The sequence below is a fragment of the Sus scrofa genome, chromosome 14, assembly GCF_054392235.1.
Source record: "Sus scrofa isolate SSC_HxYL_T2T_F1_AM1 chromosome 14, Sscrofa_HxYL_maternal_Yorkshire_Landrace_v2.0, whole genome shotgun sequence".
Lineage (NCBI taxonomy): Eukaryota > Metazoa > Chordata > Mammalia > Artiodactyla > Suidae > Sus > Sus scrofa.
This window is the reverse complement of record NC_139396.1, coordinates 126755324-126773238: the sequence shown is the minus strand read 5'-3', so window position 1 is coordinate 126773238 and position 17915 is coordinate 126755324. Positions and strand designations below refer to the sequence as shown.

The 17915-nt window shown below is 55.9% G+C and overlaps 2 protein-coding genes across 7 annotated transcripts; both read right to left on the bottom strand.

The window, feature by feature from the left end:
• Nucleotides 1-861: 861 nt before the first annotated feature.
• CYP26A1 (cytochrome P450 family 26 subfamily A member 1) lies at nucleotides 862-9044 on the bottom strand. 6 transcript variants are annotated; one of them, XM_084992527.1, is made up of 9 exons: nucleotides 5012-5080; nucleotides 4589-4776; nucleotides 4110-4398; nucleotides 3715-3939; nucleotides 3165-3455; nucleotides 2916-3074; nucleotides 2296-2430; nucleotides 1672-1824; nucleotides 862-1396 (listed from the first exon to the last, which is right to left on the bottom strand). In XM_084992527.1, the coding sequence occupies exons 3-9, from the start codon at nucleotides 4296-4298 to the stop codon at nucleotides 1055-1057; spliced, it is 1494 nt and encodes a 497-aa protein (XP_084848653.1). In that variant the 5' UTR covers nucleotides 4299-4398; nucleotides 4589-4776; nucleotides 5012-5080; the 3' UTR covers nucleotides 862-1054.
• Nucleotides 8978-16761, bottom strand: CYP26C1 (cytochrome P450 family 26 subfamily C member 1). Its single transcript, XM_021073533.2, has 6 exons — nucleotides 16421-16761; nucleotides 15676-15900; nucleotides 14933-15208; nucleotides 13527-13682; nucleotides 11282-11611; nucleotides 8978-9355 (listed from the first exon to the last, which is right to left on the bottom strand). The coding sequence occupies exons 1-6, from the start codon at nucleotides 16622-16624 to the stop codon at nucleotides 8978-8980; spliced, it is 1569 nt and encodes a 522-aa protein (XP_020929192.2). The 5' UTR covers nucleotides 16625-16761.
• Between the last annotated feature and the right edge of the window lie 1154 nt (nucleotides 16762-17915).

Here is a 17915-nt window from a genome sequence, read left to right as displayed (position 1 = left end):
GCAGATTGTGCCATTTCAAAACTGAAAATGTGCTTGCATAAGCAAGTCACCGGGCTAACCTTTCTGGATTGAGAGTCTGGCCTTCAGTTCAGAACATGGCTATGCCAGGGTCACAAATGTGACAAAACTGCGCTTTCACGGAGGTTAGCCAAGGTTCACAGGGTCATGACTGGGCCATTTTATCAGTCATGTCAGGATCACACCCTATTGCCTGGCATAGATAAAACTTTATCTGTCAGTTTGCTAGTTCTATTCCTCCTGCCTTATTTTCAATAAAGAAAACCTGGACTTGCTTATCTGAACCAGAGAGTGGCCTTTTCCAATACTGTTTTCATATGCAACTTCAGAGTGATTTGGGGTCTCATTTTAGTCAATAACTGTCCATGATCTGAGTGACTGGCTTTGTCTTACGTAAAACTTTAACTTCAGAAAACAGTTCTGGCCCTGTGCGACAGCATGGATATATTATGTTTATTAAACATTCTAAGTTCATGGCTGAAGGTGTTATACCAGGAGATGATATTCTCCAAGTGTTAGCTTTTCAAATTCAGCTTTCCTTAAGGTAAAGCAAACCCCCTCCCCCTCCAAATTTTTAAATGAACTTCACTAGACTTTCCAAATAGATGATCTAAATTTTCATAGAAAAATTCACAAAATTACCTTTGGACGAACACACACAACTAGTATATATTTTCTAGTAGCTGCTGAGAGGGGAAAACGGCTAAAGCATTTTCCTCACAGAAACTTGATGGGAACAGATGACAAACAAGGCCATGCATGCAGACATCTAGCAATCTGGTTAGATATACAAATATAAAACCAGTGAGTTTTCCCCCATAGAAATGTTAAAGGCAAGACAGGCACCTTCAGATTTTACTTTATTTGGAAGCTATCCACATTCATTATTTTCAGATTTAAAGGCTGTGGTACTGTAGAAGGGACATAAATATTATAATATACATTTAGAAATTAAATATAATAAAATCAACAGGACGCTATGTAAAAAGTCCTATGTACACTTCGATTAAGTCCGAGGTCTGGGTATTCCCACCCATCAGATCTCCCCCTGGAAACGGGTAAACCTTGCTGGGAGATCATCCACAGGGTACACGGTGGGACTAGTTTTCATTGTAGGAGGTCCATTTAGGAGCCGCCAGTCACAATGCCTGGCCAGCTCCACTGTAAATATTTTGAGAAGAATTTTTGCAAACTCTTTCCCCACGCAGCTCCTAAGGCCTCCTCCAAATGGGATGAAGCTGAACCTGGAGGCATCCTCTGGGTGAGGCAGGAGAAAGCGGTCAGGATTAAATTCCTCCTTGTTGGTGAAGATGTCAGCGACATCGTGAGTATCGCAGATACTGTAGATAACATTCCAGCCCTTGGGAATCTGGTATCCCTGCAAAAGATTATGAAATCCCAAGGGCTGACAAGCTGGCATTCAACTTTCCCCAAGAAATCCTATCACCGATATCTTGGAGGCATTATGCATTGAAAGAAAGGGAGGGAAGGTGGCAAGAAAGAGAGACAGACATTCGGGATGCTGAAACATCTGTTCACGTGGGGCAGGACAAGGTCATCAAAAGCCTAAGAAACTTAAGTCAAAGCAAAAGGAGATTTAAAAACCACAGCACAAAAGGTGAGGGTAGGGGTAGGGGAGGACGTTTAACTTACATTTAATTCAAAAGTCTTAAGGGCAACCCGAAACCCTCCTGGAACTGGGGGATTCAGTCGAAGGGTCTCTTTAATAACACATCCAATGTATTTAAGCTGTTCCAAAATTTCCATGTCTAACTTGTTGTCTTGATTGCCCTTGCAAAGTAAACCCTATCAAAACAGTCATACAGAGGTGAACGGTTATTCTGTGCTCCAATAAAATCAGCCCAGCAGACATAAACAGGGCTTAAGTGGCGGCTAGACCCAAAGGGCCCCAGGATGGGAGAGTGTGAGGGTGAAACAGGGAGCAGCTAGTGACCATTTGTCTCCACCCCTGGGCCCAGATCCCAGAGAATGCTGCTCACCAGTTAGAACCACTAAGTTTCCTCCCCTCCCCCAACCACCACCCCCGATGCTGGCTGCCACTGCAGCCACCTAGGAGTCTCCCCTTCATGCCCTTGAACACGCAAACCCAAGAAAGTGGACCCTATCTGAAAAATCTCCAGGGTTCTGCAAAAAGTGGAGAAGAGGTAGAAATACAAGGTTGAACCCTGCCTGAGAGGGATCACAGCTCAGGATGCCTTCCTTTTTATCTGAAGAGCTAATGCTCTTTCCCACCGGTGGCCCACCCAGTTCCCCTACCTTACTCTTCAGCTCCTCTCGCACTTTCTGGAGAACATGTGGGTAGAGCCCCAGGTAAGTAATGAGAGATGTGGCTGCACTGGCCGTGGTTTCATGTCCTCCAAAGAGGAGCTCTGTTGAAGACTGCTTTAGTGCCTAAGAGGGGATTAAGATGAACGTTTTGATAAATCTGCATGCAATTTTACAGAGCAATTACTCAGAATAGAACCAAGGGTTCTGCAGGGAAGACGAGAAGGGCTGAACGTCTGCTGACAGAAAATTCATTTAAACAAAATGCTAAGACTGTTCAGTTCAGCTAGAGCAGAAAGGCCAGTTAAAATCCCAGTTTCCCAGGAACTCTTGAATTAAGGCCTTAGCTGTATTAAAATCGCCCAACATTCTTTATTACATTTTACAAATTCCAACTTTCGCTTTAAAACCTGGAAGGGCTTGGAGACTCGGCCCCTCCCACAGCTCTGCGGACGGGGTGTCTCAACCTCTGAGACCCAGCCCTGGGGTCTGGGACGGCTTCCCACACAGGGACGCTGGGCCCCAGGCAGGCATGTTGGGGACCCCAGGGACTGCGCTTGGAAAGCCAGAGGATCAAACTCCGCCGGGCCCCTCCTGAAGCTGCCACTCACCTGCATGTCCAGCCTCTCTCCCCTCTCCCATGAGTGCTCGATCAGCAGCTGCAAGGCATCTTTACAGCCCCCTCCCGCCCCGGCTGCCCGCAGCCCGCAGATTTTGGCGCGAATGTTCTCCTCTATGCGAGCGTGGATGAGGTTCCGCGCCTTCAGGCCCTGAGTGGCAGAGAGTGCACCGCGGTGAGCAGAAGCCAGAACCCCGAGCCCTCAGAGCGCCCAACTCCGCACCCTATATACGGCCCTTACCCGGTAGAGCCCGCTGAAGGGCACGTCGATGGGCAAGGAGAAAAGATTGCGGGTCATTTCCTCGAAGGCTTCCACCAGCTGCTGCTCGGCTTCCCCGCCGCTCGCCAGCCGGGGCTCGCAGCCCAGCAGGATGCGCATGGCGATGCGGAACATGAGGCGTTTCACCTGGGGGTAAACCAGGAGGCCGCGCTCTCCGCAGCTCAGCCACTGCTCCAGGCAACTGTCCACTTCCTCTGCGATCACCGGCACGTAGCACTGGAGCGCCTCGCGGCTGAAGGCCTGCATAATCACCTGAGCTCCGAGGAGGAGAGAGTGTTAAAAGCCGGCCCAAGCCGCCCCTCTCGCCTTCACGGCGCCCCTTCCAGAGACCCCCAACCCCTCCAGACCTCAAGGCACTTACAGGCTGGGAAAACTACACTCTTTGAAAGGGTCCTAGCTCACAGCTCATGCAGCTGTGGTTTGCCCAGAACCTATCTGCCTGAACCCCTCCGGCGAAGAGGGTCCCCCTCCTCTCCAGGCGCCGTCACACCGCCTTCCCCCCCCCCCCCACCTTCTTGCGCTGCTTGTGCGAGGAGTCGTGCAGGTTGGAGAGGCAGCCAGAGCCCAGGATCGTGCGCACCGACGCCGGCCAGTGGACCGACACGAGCCGGTGTTCCCCGAGCAAGATGCGCCGCACGTTGTCTGCACCCATCACCCGCACCGTGGGCCTCCCGAACAGATGCGTCTTGTAGATGAAACCGTATTTCCTGCGCTTCATCTGCAGGAACTTCCTTCGCTGCGAGAGGAAAGCGGAGGAAAGAGGCGGGCGTGAGGGGGCGCCGGGGAGCGCCGCGTCTCTGGCTAGTCCTGATCCTAGCCTCAGTCACCTCCCTCCCGGGGGCGCCTACCCCTGCTTCACTGGAAGCCTGGTGCTGAGTCGGGCTCCGGAGAATCGTCCTCCCTTACCTGTAGCACCATCTGCAATGTCTCCCCAAAGAAGGGGAAGCCCATAGTTCCAGGGGGCAAAGGAAGGGTGCAGCTGCGGTCCCGGCTGCTCACGCAGTACAGGTCCCAGAGTTTGATCGCGGCCAGGAAGAGCAGCAGCGGCAGCACGAAGGTGCAGAGCACACTGGCCAGCAGTGCCGGGAGCCCCATAGCGCGCCGCGACTTCCCGCGCCACCTGCCGCCGCCTCCAGCGCTCCGAACTCCGTCGCGCTCCCGCTTTATAGGCGGCCCAGGTTGCTGCCCACGTTACCTTAGACAAATTAGTTCACCCAAAGTTCATCTTTAATTGCGGATTGGGCCCCTGGCTCCTCCCCCCGTGAGGCGCTGCCCAAAATCTTTAACCGTTTGTTCCGCGCCGAGGCAGAGGCGGCGCGGTGGAGGCTTTCCTCGGAGCGCGCCTCCTGGGGTGCAGGGCTAGGAGCAGCCTATTTCCTCCTTACAAGGTGTGCGGGGCTCCAAGACCGCGGCAGGGCCGGACCCGGGCTCCAGGGAGCGGGAACTCCAAGCCCTGGGCTTCCGGGCGATCTCTTTGGAATCTCTCCCGCGGGGTCCGACGGGCGGTCCCAGCCCAGCGCTGCCTGCACCGGCTTTCCAATTTATGGGCTCCGTGTGGGACCCCTTCCACCTGCTAGGGAAGCAAAAGGAAGTGAGTTCAGTGATCATCCAGCTGCTTTGTCCCACAGGTGAGGTCCAGAACGCAGAGCAAAACGCAGGCTTCCCCACCCTTCTAAAGATCTCGCAAAAGAGCCTAGGGCCAGGACTCAGACGAGAGTCGTGGGGAGTCATGATCGGACGACCAAAGAGTCCCAGTTCCCCAATCCCCTCAAGGAGGTCCGCACTCCTGAAGTCTTGGAAGGTCCTACTTAAGGATATGAGAGAGCCTCCAGATCCTCGGGACTCCAGGTGAAGCGTGCACAAGTCTGCGCCCTAACTCTGACTCCCCCACCGGGGACCACAGGAGCAATCCGCCCGCGGGTCCGCGGCAATAGGCGCTCTGCGATCTAGCCACAACTGGTCGTTTCCCAAGGCTCTGGGGCTTTGCAGCACCAGCTCGGCAGAGGGGAAGAGGGTCTTTAATCCTAGTAGGATAAGAAGGGAGAGACAGAAGATGGAAAGCACGGAATTTGGGCTCTGAATCCCGGCTCCATCTCTCCTTGAACGACCTTGGACAAGTCCCGCATATCCTCGAGCCTGTTTCCTCCTCCTTGGTATAGAGGTGATCTTTCCTGACCTATCCACTCCTCGAAGTAGCTGTAAGTTTCCAAAAGGGGCTTCTGGTTGCAAATACTCTTCCCAGCTCCAGGCACGCTCAGCTACGTTACCAGGGTGACCTGGACTCTGGGCACAGGAGCCATCCTCCACTCTCCCAGCTCCCACCCAGCAGAAAGCCACTCAGGTAAAAGGGGGTGCTGGGTCGTAAACCCAGGCTTTATCTGGCTGCTGATGGGAATGTTGAGGGAATCTGTACTCAGAAGGGGGTCTTCTGGCATTTGCCCAACTATACAATCGGCTGCTCCCGCAGCCAATGCCTGGAGCTCAGACACTTTGGGAAGCGCGTGAGCGCTCCCCTCTTCCCACCTGGCCAAGCCAGTGCGACTGGGTCCGAGCCGCCTCGGACCAGTCAGAGGCACAAGTTCACTCGGTTCAGCACGAAACGGACTAGCGGCACCGAAAACGAAACAATAATGTATGTTTGTTCAAAACTGAATATCGGCTTTTACGGGAGCACGCCACACGCCTTGGACACGTCCCTTGTTGATGGAAAACGCTTTGATCCTGAGAGCTGTGAAATACTCGGCGCTCCCTAAACCCCGCTGGTTGGGAATTGTCTGGGGAGTAGCAGTCCCTGCAACGCTCCAAGCCCAGGTCGCCCCAGGGCATGTTTCGCAGAAACGGCGTTTCCCCACAACCCCCCTTGGTGTTTCAGATGATTTGACGAATGTAAACAGTGAAAGACGACTTCGGGCGGTGTACAGTCAGGCACCGGGGCCGAGACGCGCTGGAGATAATTCTCAGAACTCCCGGCCCACCCCTTTCAGGACACTGCCTCGGCCCGTGAGCAAAGCTGGTGAGCGGGGGCGTGACCTGGGGCCCAGTCCCAATCCTCCGGCCTGACCCGCCTGTGACCCCTGCAGGCCGGACCGTGACATCCGAGTGAACTCTGCAGGGCCCTCTCGCCAAGTTCAGCGCGCGCCGGGTCACAAGATGAGCGGGGCCTGGGCGCTGGAAATTGCCACAGGCGGGGAAATGTTTCAATCTATCTGCCCATCGAGACCCGTGAGGACGACCGGCAGGAAAGGATCAAATGGGATAGTGAGGATCATTAAAGACCATCTTGAAGAGGGGAAGGGGACAATAAATTACTAGCGGGATGATAAGAACTTTGATTTAGAAATCTTGCCAAGCTTTCTTGAGTGGGTGGTGTGGTGGGTGGGGAGCGGGACTGGTCCACTGGCAAACAAAATGTTTCCAAGATGTTTACAGAACAGCCTGTGGCCACTGGCTGGGGGATGGGGAGTAGTTTTTTTTTGCTGGGGGAGGGGATGAGGACCTGACTGGAGGAGGTTGGCACCCCTCCTCCACTTTTCTCCTTTCAACTCCTTCTCCCCTGGTCTTGAGCACCCTATAGCCCGCCTCAGGGTTCTATACCCACTGTTCCCTCTGCTTGAGGTGCCTCTCTCACTGGCCTCCTCGGAGCTGGTTCTTTAGGTCGAACATCACCAGGGAAGTTTTCCCAGACCCTAGCCTGCCCAGCTGGGCCACCAGGCACTCTGCACTACAGGCCTGTTTTATTTTCTGGACAGCACCATCACCATCAGACCTATTCCTGCTCTAGTTTGCTGGCTTATTTACAGTCTATCTCTTCTGTGAGTTCCTCCTCTTGTCCGGGAGGGCAAGAACCACGTTTGCTCCTTCCGCAGGGAATCAAAAGCTGCTAAAGCTAGAGATCAGATTTTCCTTGAAATTGCTGAGAATGATGTATCAATGAGAAATAAGCGTAAAATGGAAGCTGCCCCTCCAGGGGTTTATGGTTCGTAAAGACTTCGCAGCAAGTAAACCAGATCTCTTGGAACCAGCTAAGTTTGGATTTCTGAGAGTCTCCTCCCCATCTATCTCTCCCCCAATTAGAATCAACCCCAAGCCCTGGTCCTTCCACCACCGCTTTCTCAGGCGGAGATGTTGTCTCTGCAGCCTCAGGAGCGCCCTGAGGGCAGGCCCCAGATCAGCCACTTTTGCTGGCTCCATGGCTCTGGCGCCTGAAGATCCCAAGGCCTGGCGCCAGGGCTGGTGGTCAACAGTGGGTGATGAATTGCCCTGGATGGGGGTTACAGCAGTGTCAGCCGAGTTAGGAAGGGCCCTCTGCGCTCTTGAGCTACCGACCCTGCCTGTTCTTGCTGCTTCCCCTTTTCCTTCTGGCCCCAGGATCCACCTTAAGCATAAGGTCAGGAGGGCACCAGCTTCCTTCTGGTTCACTAAGGGGTCAACTCAGGCCTTGGCGGCAACTTCCCCATCATGTCCAGCTGCCCCGGCCTGTCTGAAGGTGGGTGGCAGGTTACAGTGGACTGTTAGGAATAACAACACTGGAGACTTCTTGGCTTAGATTTAAATGCTGCTGGGAACCTCTGTGTTGGAAAGATCCAGAAAGTCCTTAAGCCAACCTAGGGATCACTTTGAAAGGTTAACAGGGCCGAGACCTGCATGGTAGCCACAGACCCTGGGGCTGGAGCAGGGGGTAAGGGATAGGATGGAGGAGAGCCCTGGCTGAGCAATCCAGGAGCCCACTGCTGGCACTTCAGCCAGTCTTTCGCCTGTTTCTGCTCTGCAGTAGAGGAAGCTGAGGCAGTAAACCAGAACGTTCCTGCAGCCAACCGTCTTGGAGATAATTTGCAGCCCAGCTCCCTCGGGCTATGCTCAAGAGAGAAGTTCCAGCAGTCTGGCCCCAGGCTGCCCAGTTTCTAGCCCTTTTCTGGGTATACACAGGGCAGGTCTTTCTGCAGGGTCTTTCTTGGGTCTCCTCCACCCTCCATCCCACTTTCCCACCAGGGAGCAGCTGCCCAGCTAAGCTGTAGCCTCCTCATTCAATCACTCCAGGAAACTTTACTTCTTGGCCTTCCTGTTTTGGGTACAAATACCCCAAACCTCTCTGATTATGTCTCAACTGTTCATGAAAAGAATCCAGCTTTGGAGTCCTATTCTCCCATGTATAAATGGAAAGATTAAACACGTTCTTGAACTAGGAATTTTTCTTTTAAGATATCTCCAGCAGAAGCCGGAGGTGTTGAGCCTGTTTAGAGAGCCCTGGAAGCGCCCACAGTTCTGGGTTTCCGCTGAGACCGGCAGAGGCCAATGCTCACCAAGCGGAGGCCAGCTGCCTGAGGGCCTTCCGTTGGGCGCCTTCTCAGTGTGTCTTCCTATGGCCCACTGCCAGGCCAGGGATGCGCTCCTGGCGTCCCTGCTTCCTCTCCAGGGGTGCAGGTCCCCCCTCGTTCGAGGGTCCGGTCCTCCCCTGGCAATCCTCCTCGTGGCACAGCGATCCATGTCTCCTCTTGGGCTTGGCTCTTAGTGGAGCTCTGTTCCCTCCATCCCTGCTTTCTGGGAAGGGCTTAAGAAACTTGGCCCACCACCTTCCTCTGGGTGCGGAGGGCAGAAGGCACCTTGCCACCGGCCTGGGCGCTTCTCTAGTGAGGTGGCAGTGACTCAAGCGTCTCCTTTCTCACAGTCAGCATTCGGGACCGTTTGTTGAATGAGAGAGCGCCCGACCCGGCACTGGGGAACGGCAGGTGGACGGCCGCGGCCTTTGGCGAAGTCAGGTCCCAGGACGCAGCGGGTCAGAGGCGTCGTCCATCCTGCGCTGCCGAAGGCGCAAGCGGGTAGAAAAAGAGCCGCAGCCCGTCCACTGGGTGCACTATGGGCACGGTCTGCATGGCGGGGAAGGAAGGCGTGGCCAGTTCCCAGCGCGCCGTGCGCACCAGCTCCACCGCGAGCAGCTGGAGCACCGTCTGCGCCAGCTCCTGGCCGAGACAGCTGCGCGCACCACCGCCGAACGGGATGTAATGGAAGCGGCCAGCGGCGCCCCGCGCGTCCTCGCCCGCAGTGTGGAAGCGCTCGGGGTCAAAGCCCTCAGGGGGGCTGCGGTACACCGCAGCGGTCTCGTGCGTGTCTCGGATGCTATACATCACGTTCCAGCCCTTGGGGATCTGGTAGCCCTGCAGGGAGGTGAGGAAAACCCGCCTGACCACAAAGCATCCGGAAACCCGGTCCGAGCCGGTCCTCCGCCCCGGGTATATAAAAAACAGGCTTCTGAAAACCCTAGGAGATAGCTCTGCATCCCCATCTCAGCCCCATCCCTGGTGAGCTGTGTGACGTTGGGCTATATGATCAATCTTTCTGAGCCTCAGTTTCTTGATTGATAAAGTGAGAACAAAAATGTCCACTTTTGTTGTGCAAAATCGAACCACAGCTCTGGCATATATATTAGTGGTCAGTAGATGTGCTCCATTATGTTTCAGTATTTTTTCCCCCTTCTTCTTACATTAGATCAGGAGACTTAGTCCTGATCTAGTCTTGCACCTGCTAGCTGCCTGGGCCAGACCAATGCAAATGACAGCTCCTCTATGGTCATCTCAATGACACAGCTCCTCTTTGCACTAAATTGAAAACTGCTTCTCTGTCCTCACCACCCATTAGCTGTGCAATCATGTCCAGGTTGGGTAGCCACTTTCTAAGGATGTGCACATGACAACTAAACCGAGGAGCCCTTCAAATTTTGGAAGGCAGTATTCATGTTCCCTTCGCCCAGGTCCAATTTTTCAACTATTCCATTTTTGTCATATCTTCCAACCCCGACTATCCTGCTTTCCTGGCCTGAATAGGCTCCAGGATGTCTACTCAGAGGCTCTCAGTAGGCTAGTAGAAGATCTTGGAATCACTAAGGTGCTCTCCCTCTCCTCTCTAGGTCCCAGTTTTCCCCTCTGGAAACTGCAGGATGAATAAGACCCCCACCTCTTTTCACCCTGGTAGTCCAGTGCTCTCCTCCCTTGGTTTCCCTAAGGCTTTGCACCCCAGCACCTGCATAGTGACATCTGAATTCTAAGATTCAGCATCCAAGACATCAGCATTCAGCCCACCTTTGTCTGGGCTGTCCCCTCTGGTGGCATGCTGTCCCCACCCTAACCCTTCATTGCCCCAGTTCAAATGCCAGTTCCCAAATGTTGTGTTATTATTCAGCTAGAGATCACTCTCTTCTTCACACCAGTTTGGGATGAATTTGCTGACTTGGCCCCCTTTCTCTGCATGACAGCACCTCAAGGGCAGAATCCCAGTCCCTTTGGTGGCCTCAAACCCTGGTATGCAATGTGGTAGGAACATCTGCTGTTTAAGGTAAGGGTCAGGGAAAGAGGTTCCCACTCTGCTTTCAGCCACTCAGGGACTGCACTGGGGGAAGGGATTGCAGTGATAGCCCTCCGAGCAAACACCCTCAGTTTGGCAGCGGTAGAGCTGCCACTGGGAAGCATAGCCCAGCCCCACATGGAGTGTCAAAGCTGGAAGGGACCAAGGCAGCTTCTTTCCAGAGTAAACTGAGGCCAAGCGTGAGAAGGGTCAAGGCAAACTGAGATAGAGCCAGGCCCAGACCTTAACCTGCTTGCTCAGCTCAAGCCAGCCTGATAAGAGCAGTAAGAGATTCTACCCCATATTTTACCTCACTTCCCTGGAAGCCGGGTGCTCAGCCTGGGGCTTGAACAGGTGACTGGGTTGATGCCTTCGACTTGTGAGGGAGCCAGAGATATGGCGTAAGGGACATAGTGGGGGGCCCTCTGTGTGTCCTATGCAGCCTCGCTGGCTGAGGCAGGGGGCGGGGTGGGGGTGGAGGTGCTGGGCAGAGCGAAGGTTGTTTTTATTCTAAAACTCGGCTCAAATGGACCGCGGCCGAAAGCTGAGGTGTAAGGGTTGCCAACCTTGCTTTGCGCCCACAATCGTGGTTCCGGGAAAATGTAAAAGGAGTCAGCGCACTTTCCAGGTGGGAAAGAGGAGGTCGGGTGAGGGGAAGAGGAGAGCGCGTGGCCCTAACCCCTCCTACCTCCCGGCAGCGGGCGACAGGGGCGGGGCGGGCGTCCGAGGCGCGGCGCACTTACATCGAGCTCGAAGGTGCGCAGGGCTGTGCGGTAGCCCCCGGACACGGGCGGCAGGAGGCGCAGCACCTCCTTGACCACGCAGCCAACATAGCGCAGGCGGCCCAGCGCTGCCAAGCTGAGGTCCGGCTCGCAGCCGCAGTCGGGCCGGGGCCCCGCGCCGCCCCCCGAGGCCCCCGGCGCGCAGCCGCACGCGCGCCCCAGTCCCTGCGCCGCCAGCTCCTGCCGGATCTTGACAATGGCCGCCGGGTGCTGCAGAAGTAGCAGGACGAGGGACGTGCTGGCACTGGCCGTGGTGAAGAAAGCGGCGAAGAGGAGCTCCACAGCTGACTCCTGCAAGAGAGCCCGGGCGGCGCTGAGTTTCCATTGGCCGGGCCCTGGCCTCCTGATCCCCTGGCCGAGGCGCAGACGGGCCCCACATTTTCCGTTGCCCACGGGCCAGAGCGCCAGGTGCTCCCGTGGCGGCTACCTGTGCAGGTCTTGGAGTCAGTTGAGGCCCCAGTCCGCCTCTTGGGGAAGCCACAGATAGAAATGAGCAGCAGTAGAATCTGTTCACTTCTCCTGGGAGGTTCCCAAAGATAACGCCAGGAACTTTTTCTGTGTAATATCTTAGGGCTTTAGATGTATTAACTCATTCAGTTCTTACCCGCAGCCCATGGGGCACAATTACTGCCAGTTTTACAGGGTTGGAAACTGAGGCTCTGAAAGATGCTTGGGGTCCCTAAGGTCAGCGGTCGCAGTAGTTGGGCTGGGAGCCCAGTGCTCTTAACCATGCAGTACTGCCAACAGCCCTAGCTAGGCATCCTGACAGTGACTGCGGTAGCACCTGCAGCAGCAGTGCCAGCCTCATAGCAAAGCAAGCACCGTGGTTTCCTCCTCCTGCTTAGTGGTGGTCCCAGAGTGACTAAACCTCTTCCTGGTCTGCACAGCTGGAAGGACAGAGGGGCCTTGATGGCGAAGCCCTTGCCTCTGCCCTCCCAGCTCCTGGTGTGGTGTCTTCCTTCCTGGCAGCACCCCGAGTGTTTTACACACTGATTGATGTGATCATAGGATGAATGTGTATCCCTCTCCTCCGGCACCTGCAGGGCAGGGGCTGTGTTTTGCTCACCTCTGTATTCCCAGTCCCAGCATGGATCCTGGCACTGAATAGGTAGTAGACAATATTTGTAAAAGCAATGACCCGACCAAGGTTAATTGCCAGCCCTGGACAAGACGGGGAGCTGGGCTCCAAGGTCCTCCCTGATCAGCCAGAACTGAAGATTTCCGGGCAGTGGGTCCCTTCCTGAGAACCTGGAGGGTGTTGTCACCCCTTCCCCAGTTCTGCCAAGGCAGAGGGTCCATCCACTCCTTTCCATACTTCTCCCCTTCTCAGCCCAGAACTGTTCCCCTCCACCAGCTCCCCCAGGCCTCATGACCCCCTAGCTCATCGACTTCTAACCTCTTCGACTCTTCCAGACTTCACAACCACCCAGGAGTCAGGAAAGAGTTTATCAGTCTCTTTCTCAAAGAAGAAACTAAAGTTGAGGCCCACCTTTCAGTGGTTGGCTAGTGGCAAGTGGGAAACTGAGGCTCAAAGGATGGGAATTACTAGTGGAAGGTTGAGATGTTCCCATTTCTAACTTCCAAGTCCCCCAGCCACTCACTCCACTCCTTTTGGGTTCTGGGGCTGGTGGGTTGAGGGGCCGTTCCAAAGCTTCCCTCCTTACCTCCATTGCTCTATCCATACATGCAGAGGGATTCTATTCTCCAGTAGATTCTGCAAGTGGCAGAAGACAGGTAGCAGGGTGCCAGGTACCAAGGTGGCTCATGGAAGGAAAAGGTAGATGTGGGGAGGAGGAGGGGAGTCTCCACTCAAGAAGACTGTGGAGTTTGACACTAAGCCCTTAGAGTTTGTAGAGAAAAGGAGTGAAGAGAGCTTCTTAGGCAGGGGGACAGCAGAAGCAAAAACATAAGAGTGACAAAGTGAGGGGAGCTGTTTGCTGCCAGAACCTGTAAGGGAGGGCCTAGGATTCAGGCCTTCAAGCTCCTACTGAGAGCAATGGTGACTGGCCCAAGGCCATAGAGGTAGTGGGTGCAGCAGAGCCCTGACTGGGTCCCAGGTCTCTTCTTTCCCCTCACCCTGAAGAGTGCCTGTGGCTCAAAGTGGGGCCAAACAGTATGTTGCTTCATTGCTCCAGGGATGCAGCATGTGTGTAGAGACCTGCTAGAAATGCAAGGGAGAAGAGAAATCTCCTCTCACACCACCTACCTTCAGCTCCTGCACTGAGAGCTCCTGGCCCAGCTCCCTGGTGCTGTGGATGATGCCAGCCAGAGCATCACCTGGCTCTGCAGCCTTGTCTTCATGAAGTTTCTCTGCAATGGCCTCCTCCAGGTGCCGATGCAGCTGGTCCCGTGCCCGGATGCCCTGATGTGCAGGGAGAGAAGCGACATGGGGCAGGAAGGCCAGCCCTGAGCACCTACCCACAAAGTCTTCCTAGGGCTGCTCTGGCTCTGCTGAGACACTTTTCCAGCTTAGCTGGCACATAGGAGGGGCTCAATAAATGCTCAGAAATTCATCCATTACTCCCCACACAGCATTCTCTCTTGATGATCACGAGCCCCTTTGGGGGCAAGGCAAACAGTTATTGTCCTCCTACTGTGAGGATGCTGAGGCTCAGAGGGGTCAAGCAATTGCCCAGAGCCACACAGCTCACACAGCACACAGCAAATGTCCATGTCAGGCACAGAACCCATTGCCCTTTGCCTGCACTAGGCATGGGCAAGGGCAGGGTGCCACCTTGAAAGCTCTAGCTTAAAGGACAGTATTGGAATTTCTAAACATTAGCCTCTCTAACAGGGAAGGCAAAAGGGCTGGGGTGGCCCTCCAGAGTTCAGGAAGCAAGCACAGTGAAAGTGTCCACCTGGGGAAGCATTTTGAGAACCAAGGCTCTGTAGTCAGGGGAGATCTGGTTCAGACCCTGCCTCTGCCACTACTAGCTGTGCAATCTTGGGTAAGTCACTTAACCTCTCTGAGCACCAGTTTCCTCATCAATAAAATGAGAATAACAATATGTTGCAGGCTGAGAGGATTAAATCAGAAAATGTAACCAAGGCATCTGCCCACATAGTGTGTTCCTTTATACATAACCAGGGCGTCAGTGCAGACAGAAGCCCCAGCTCGCTTGCTCTCTGGGCCGGCCCATCGCTCTGAAGTTTGAAGAGGCCCTGGTTCTCTGATCCGGAAACTAGCGGGCCTGGGGCCGCGGGCGGGGAGCCGGTACCCATCCTTCTCCAACCCGGGCTGGCGCCGGGGGCGTGTCTGAGGCCCTTGTGCTCCCATCCATACTGCAGCCTTGGAGAGGCGCTGGAGGCCGGGCAGGGAGGCGCCGCTCTGGGGAGGGGCTGGGATGACTGGCTGGGCTCTGGCCACCGAGACCCAACGGCGGGAAGCTGGGGGCTGCTGAAGCTGGAGCTCGCCCCATCAGGCGTGACCCAGAGAATGCGTGTGACCCGCCCTGGGTCACCCAGGGAGTCAGAATAGAGGCAAGCACGGGCGCCCACCGCCACACCACGCCACCTCCCAGCAGAGACGAGCTTCTGTCTCCCAGCAGAGTTGACGCCTGGGGTGCGTCAAGGGAGCTCCAAAGGGAAGGCCTGGGGAGGGGCCGGCAGTACCTTGCGCAGGCCGCTGAAGGGCACATCTAGGGGCAGCGAGAAGAGGTTCTCCACGAACCGCTCGAAAGTCCGGGCCAGCTCCGAGCACTGCTCCTCGTCTAGCCGTAGGCCCAGTAGGATACGCGCGGCCATGCGAAAAGTGAGCGCTTTGGCGGCCTCGTAGACAGCAACCGGCCCTCGGGCAACACACCAGGAGCGCACCTCACGCCGCAGCGCCCCCTGCAGACGAGGCACGTAGCGCTCCAAGGCCGCGCGGCTAAACACTCGAGCCAGGATCTGTGGGGAGCGCGTGGGGTCAGCCTTTGCAACCGTCCGGCCTCTCCTGCTCTGTGACTCCAGAGGAACCAAAAGGCCAACTTCAGCCCCCTCTTCTAAGCGACCCAAACCCAAAGGTGTTGGCTTTTGCTCTCTCCATTCCCTCTTGTTCCTCTCTACACAGTCCCTTCCATCTATCCAGGCTATACGGCCACCTCCTCCAGGAAGTCGTCCCTAACCCTCTCCAAGTTTGAGTTTCCAGCGCTTCTGGTATCAGAATCGCAGAAGATCGAAGATGAAAGGACCTTTAAGTCCAGGTTCTGGCCTTATAAAACCAAAGGTGGAGAGGGGAAGAGACTGGCCCAATGTCACCCACTTGTTAGGGGTCCTGGCTAGGTTCACCTTGACCCCAGTACCTAAACCCGGCCTGGCCCACAGCAACTACAGCAGGACTGACCTCCCGACCACCCCTTCTGTTTTGGGCTCACCTTGCGCCGCTGCCGGTGCGGCTCACCGACCGCGCCGAGCAGAGTGTGTGAGCCCAATAGGATATGCGCGCTCTGCGGCCACTGGCTGCGCACAAGGCGATGCTCCCCCAGCAGGATTGTGCGGACGTTCTCTGCGCCGCTCACGCGGATCACGGGCCTGCCCAGCAGGTGCGTCTTGAACACGGTTCCGTAGCGCTCCCTCCGGGAACTATGGAAGCGCGAGCCCTGCAAGCCAAGCCGAGCGAAGAGTGCTGGAGCCGCTGGGCCTCGTTTGGGGATCTAGCCCAGCCCTCCCGACTGCCCCTTGAAAACAACTCGTGCTCCAAGCTGTTGCCTTACTCTCTACAAAAGAGTCTCAAATGGGCCTCCAGATTACCCTGCGGGAATGTACATGCTCCTGTTCCTATTGATGAGAATATGAAACAGAAGCTCAGAACAGGGACTTGAGCGCCAAAGGGCTCATGGCTGAGACGCGCCCCCGACTCCTGATTCTATAGTGGCGGGACACAGGGCCCTAGAATCTATTATCCCCGCGTTGTGTCAGGACTTAGAAGTTTGCTGAGGAGAACATCAGTAACATACCGTTCGATCGAGGGAGCATCTGGCCAAAGGAGAGGGCTCTATATGCTCTCTGGACCCCTGGGCGTTGGGAAGAAACTGGCTACGAACCCTGGGAACCCTGAGAGCCAGTGGGAACTAGAGAAGAAGGGGCCATACTGGGGTGTGGGAACGACGGACCGCTCACCTGAACTAACCAGTGCAGCGTTTCCCCGAAGAAGGGCCAACCCATGGAGCCTTTGGGCAGGGGCAGGGCAGAGGATCGGTCCCGGCTCAGCGTCCAACGGAGGGTCCAGAGATGTTGGGCCAGGCTGAGCAGCAGTCCGGCGCACAAGAGAGCGGTGCCCGCCGCCCCGAGCACCGACAGGGAGCTCAGCCCCCAGGGGAACATGGCGAGCCTGCGAGGGCCCAGGCCCCTCTGAGAGCGCAGGAGCTGGGGCGCCGACAGCTCCCAGTGCTCACCTGTTCCCTGCGGAAAGGGCCTGGGGCTTGGGGACCCAAACAGATTTACCACCTCGGACAGGGACTTCGCTCTAAAAGCAGACCAGCAGCGGAGGGCGGCAGTGACCACGCGCCCTTAGGAAACGCGCCTTCATCGAGACAAGAGCTCAGGACTTTTCCCGGAGTCCGACGGCTCCTGGGCCAAAATGCCACCTCCTCGCGGGGGTGCCAGCTGCCTCGGGATCGCTCGCGCCGGGTACCTCCCACCTCCTCCCCAGTCAGCACCCTAGATAGAAGCAGCGAAGGAGGGCAAAGAGAGGAGCAACTCACCGGTATTGCCAACGAGAGCTGCGCTCACCCAGGCTGTAGACCCTCGCCCACCTCTCTCTCCTCCAGCCTTTTAACCCTTCTCGGCCCGCCCAGGCCACATTTATATAGATTTTGGCTCCCTCCCTACGGATGGATCTCGATTCACACGACGTGACGCGCTTCTGCATATTTAAAGCGCTCCACGCAGAGTAATGATTGGAGGCGGTGGGCAGCGGCGCACTCTCCAAAGGGTAGGAGTGGGGAGTGGCAGCTGCTGCGGCGCTACGACTAAGCCGAGGGCTGCGCCCCGCGCAGATCCCCGGGCGGGGCCAGCGGTTTCGCGCCAAGAATCTCCTGGCTCCTAGCAGGAGCTCGGCGGGTGGACGTACAGAGCGCACCAAGCTTATTCGAGTTCTCTCTGGGTTTCCCACCTTCCAACTCCCAGGTGCCCCTTCCCCTCCCGGCACTCCAAAGCCAAAGGGCTGGGGGCTCTTCCCTTTGCTCTGCTTCTGTTTTAGGGAAATTGCGGTCTTCGATGTCTGCCTTGGCATCGCAAGAGCCTACGAAGGATGGCCGGGATCGAGATTCTCCGACATCCTCCACCCTCCGAGGTCTCTGATCCAACACTTCCAGAATCCTTTGAAAGATGGTGGTGGTGTCATTGCTGCCCAAAGCTTCAGAGACCCTAAACCCACGAGGAGCGGAACCTCCAGGTCCCTTTCGGGTCTCAAGGACTAATTCACCGTCCCCTCCCCCTTCTTACCCTTCCTACACCATCGGTCTACACAGTGACTTCTCGGGCTTTTGGTGCGGCTCCAAATGTCCCAGGTCTCAGGGTTATAGTCGCTACAGCGCGCAACTCGAAGTTGGGGGTGGGGGAGAGTGCAGGGTGCTTGTTTTACTGAAAAGAGTAAAGTGAACTCCTCAAATCC

Coding starts and splice junctions, on each gene's coding strand:
- CYP26C1 (XM_021073533.2), bottom strand. CDS start 16,624: ATGTTCCCCTGGGGGCTGAGCTCCCTGTCGGTGCTCGGGGCGGCGGGC. Junction 15,901..16,420: donor CGCTGCACTGGTTAGTTCAG/GTGAGCGGTCCG, acceptor CTTGGCTTGCAG/GGCTCGCGCTTCCATAGTTC. Junction 9,356..11,281: donor TGCGCACCTTCGAGCTCGAT/GTAAGTGCGCCG, acceptor ACCTCCCTGCAG/GGCTACCAGATCCCCAAGGG.
- CYP26A1 (XM_084992524.1), bottom strand. CDS start 4,298: ATGGGGCTCCCGGCACTGCTGGCCAGTGTGCTCTGCACCTTCGTGCTG. Junction 3,075..3,164: donor CCTTCAGCGGGCTCTACCGG/GTAAGGGCCGTA, acceptor TCTGCCACTCAG/GGCCTGAAGGCGCGGAACCT. Junction 1,397..1,671: donor TTAAGACTTTTGAATTAAAT/GTAAGTTAAACG, acceptor AATCTTTTGCAG/GGATACCAGATTCCCAAGGG.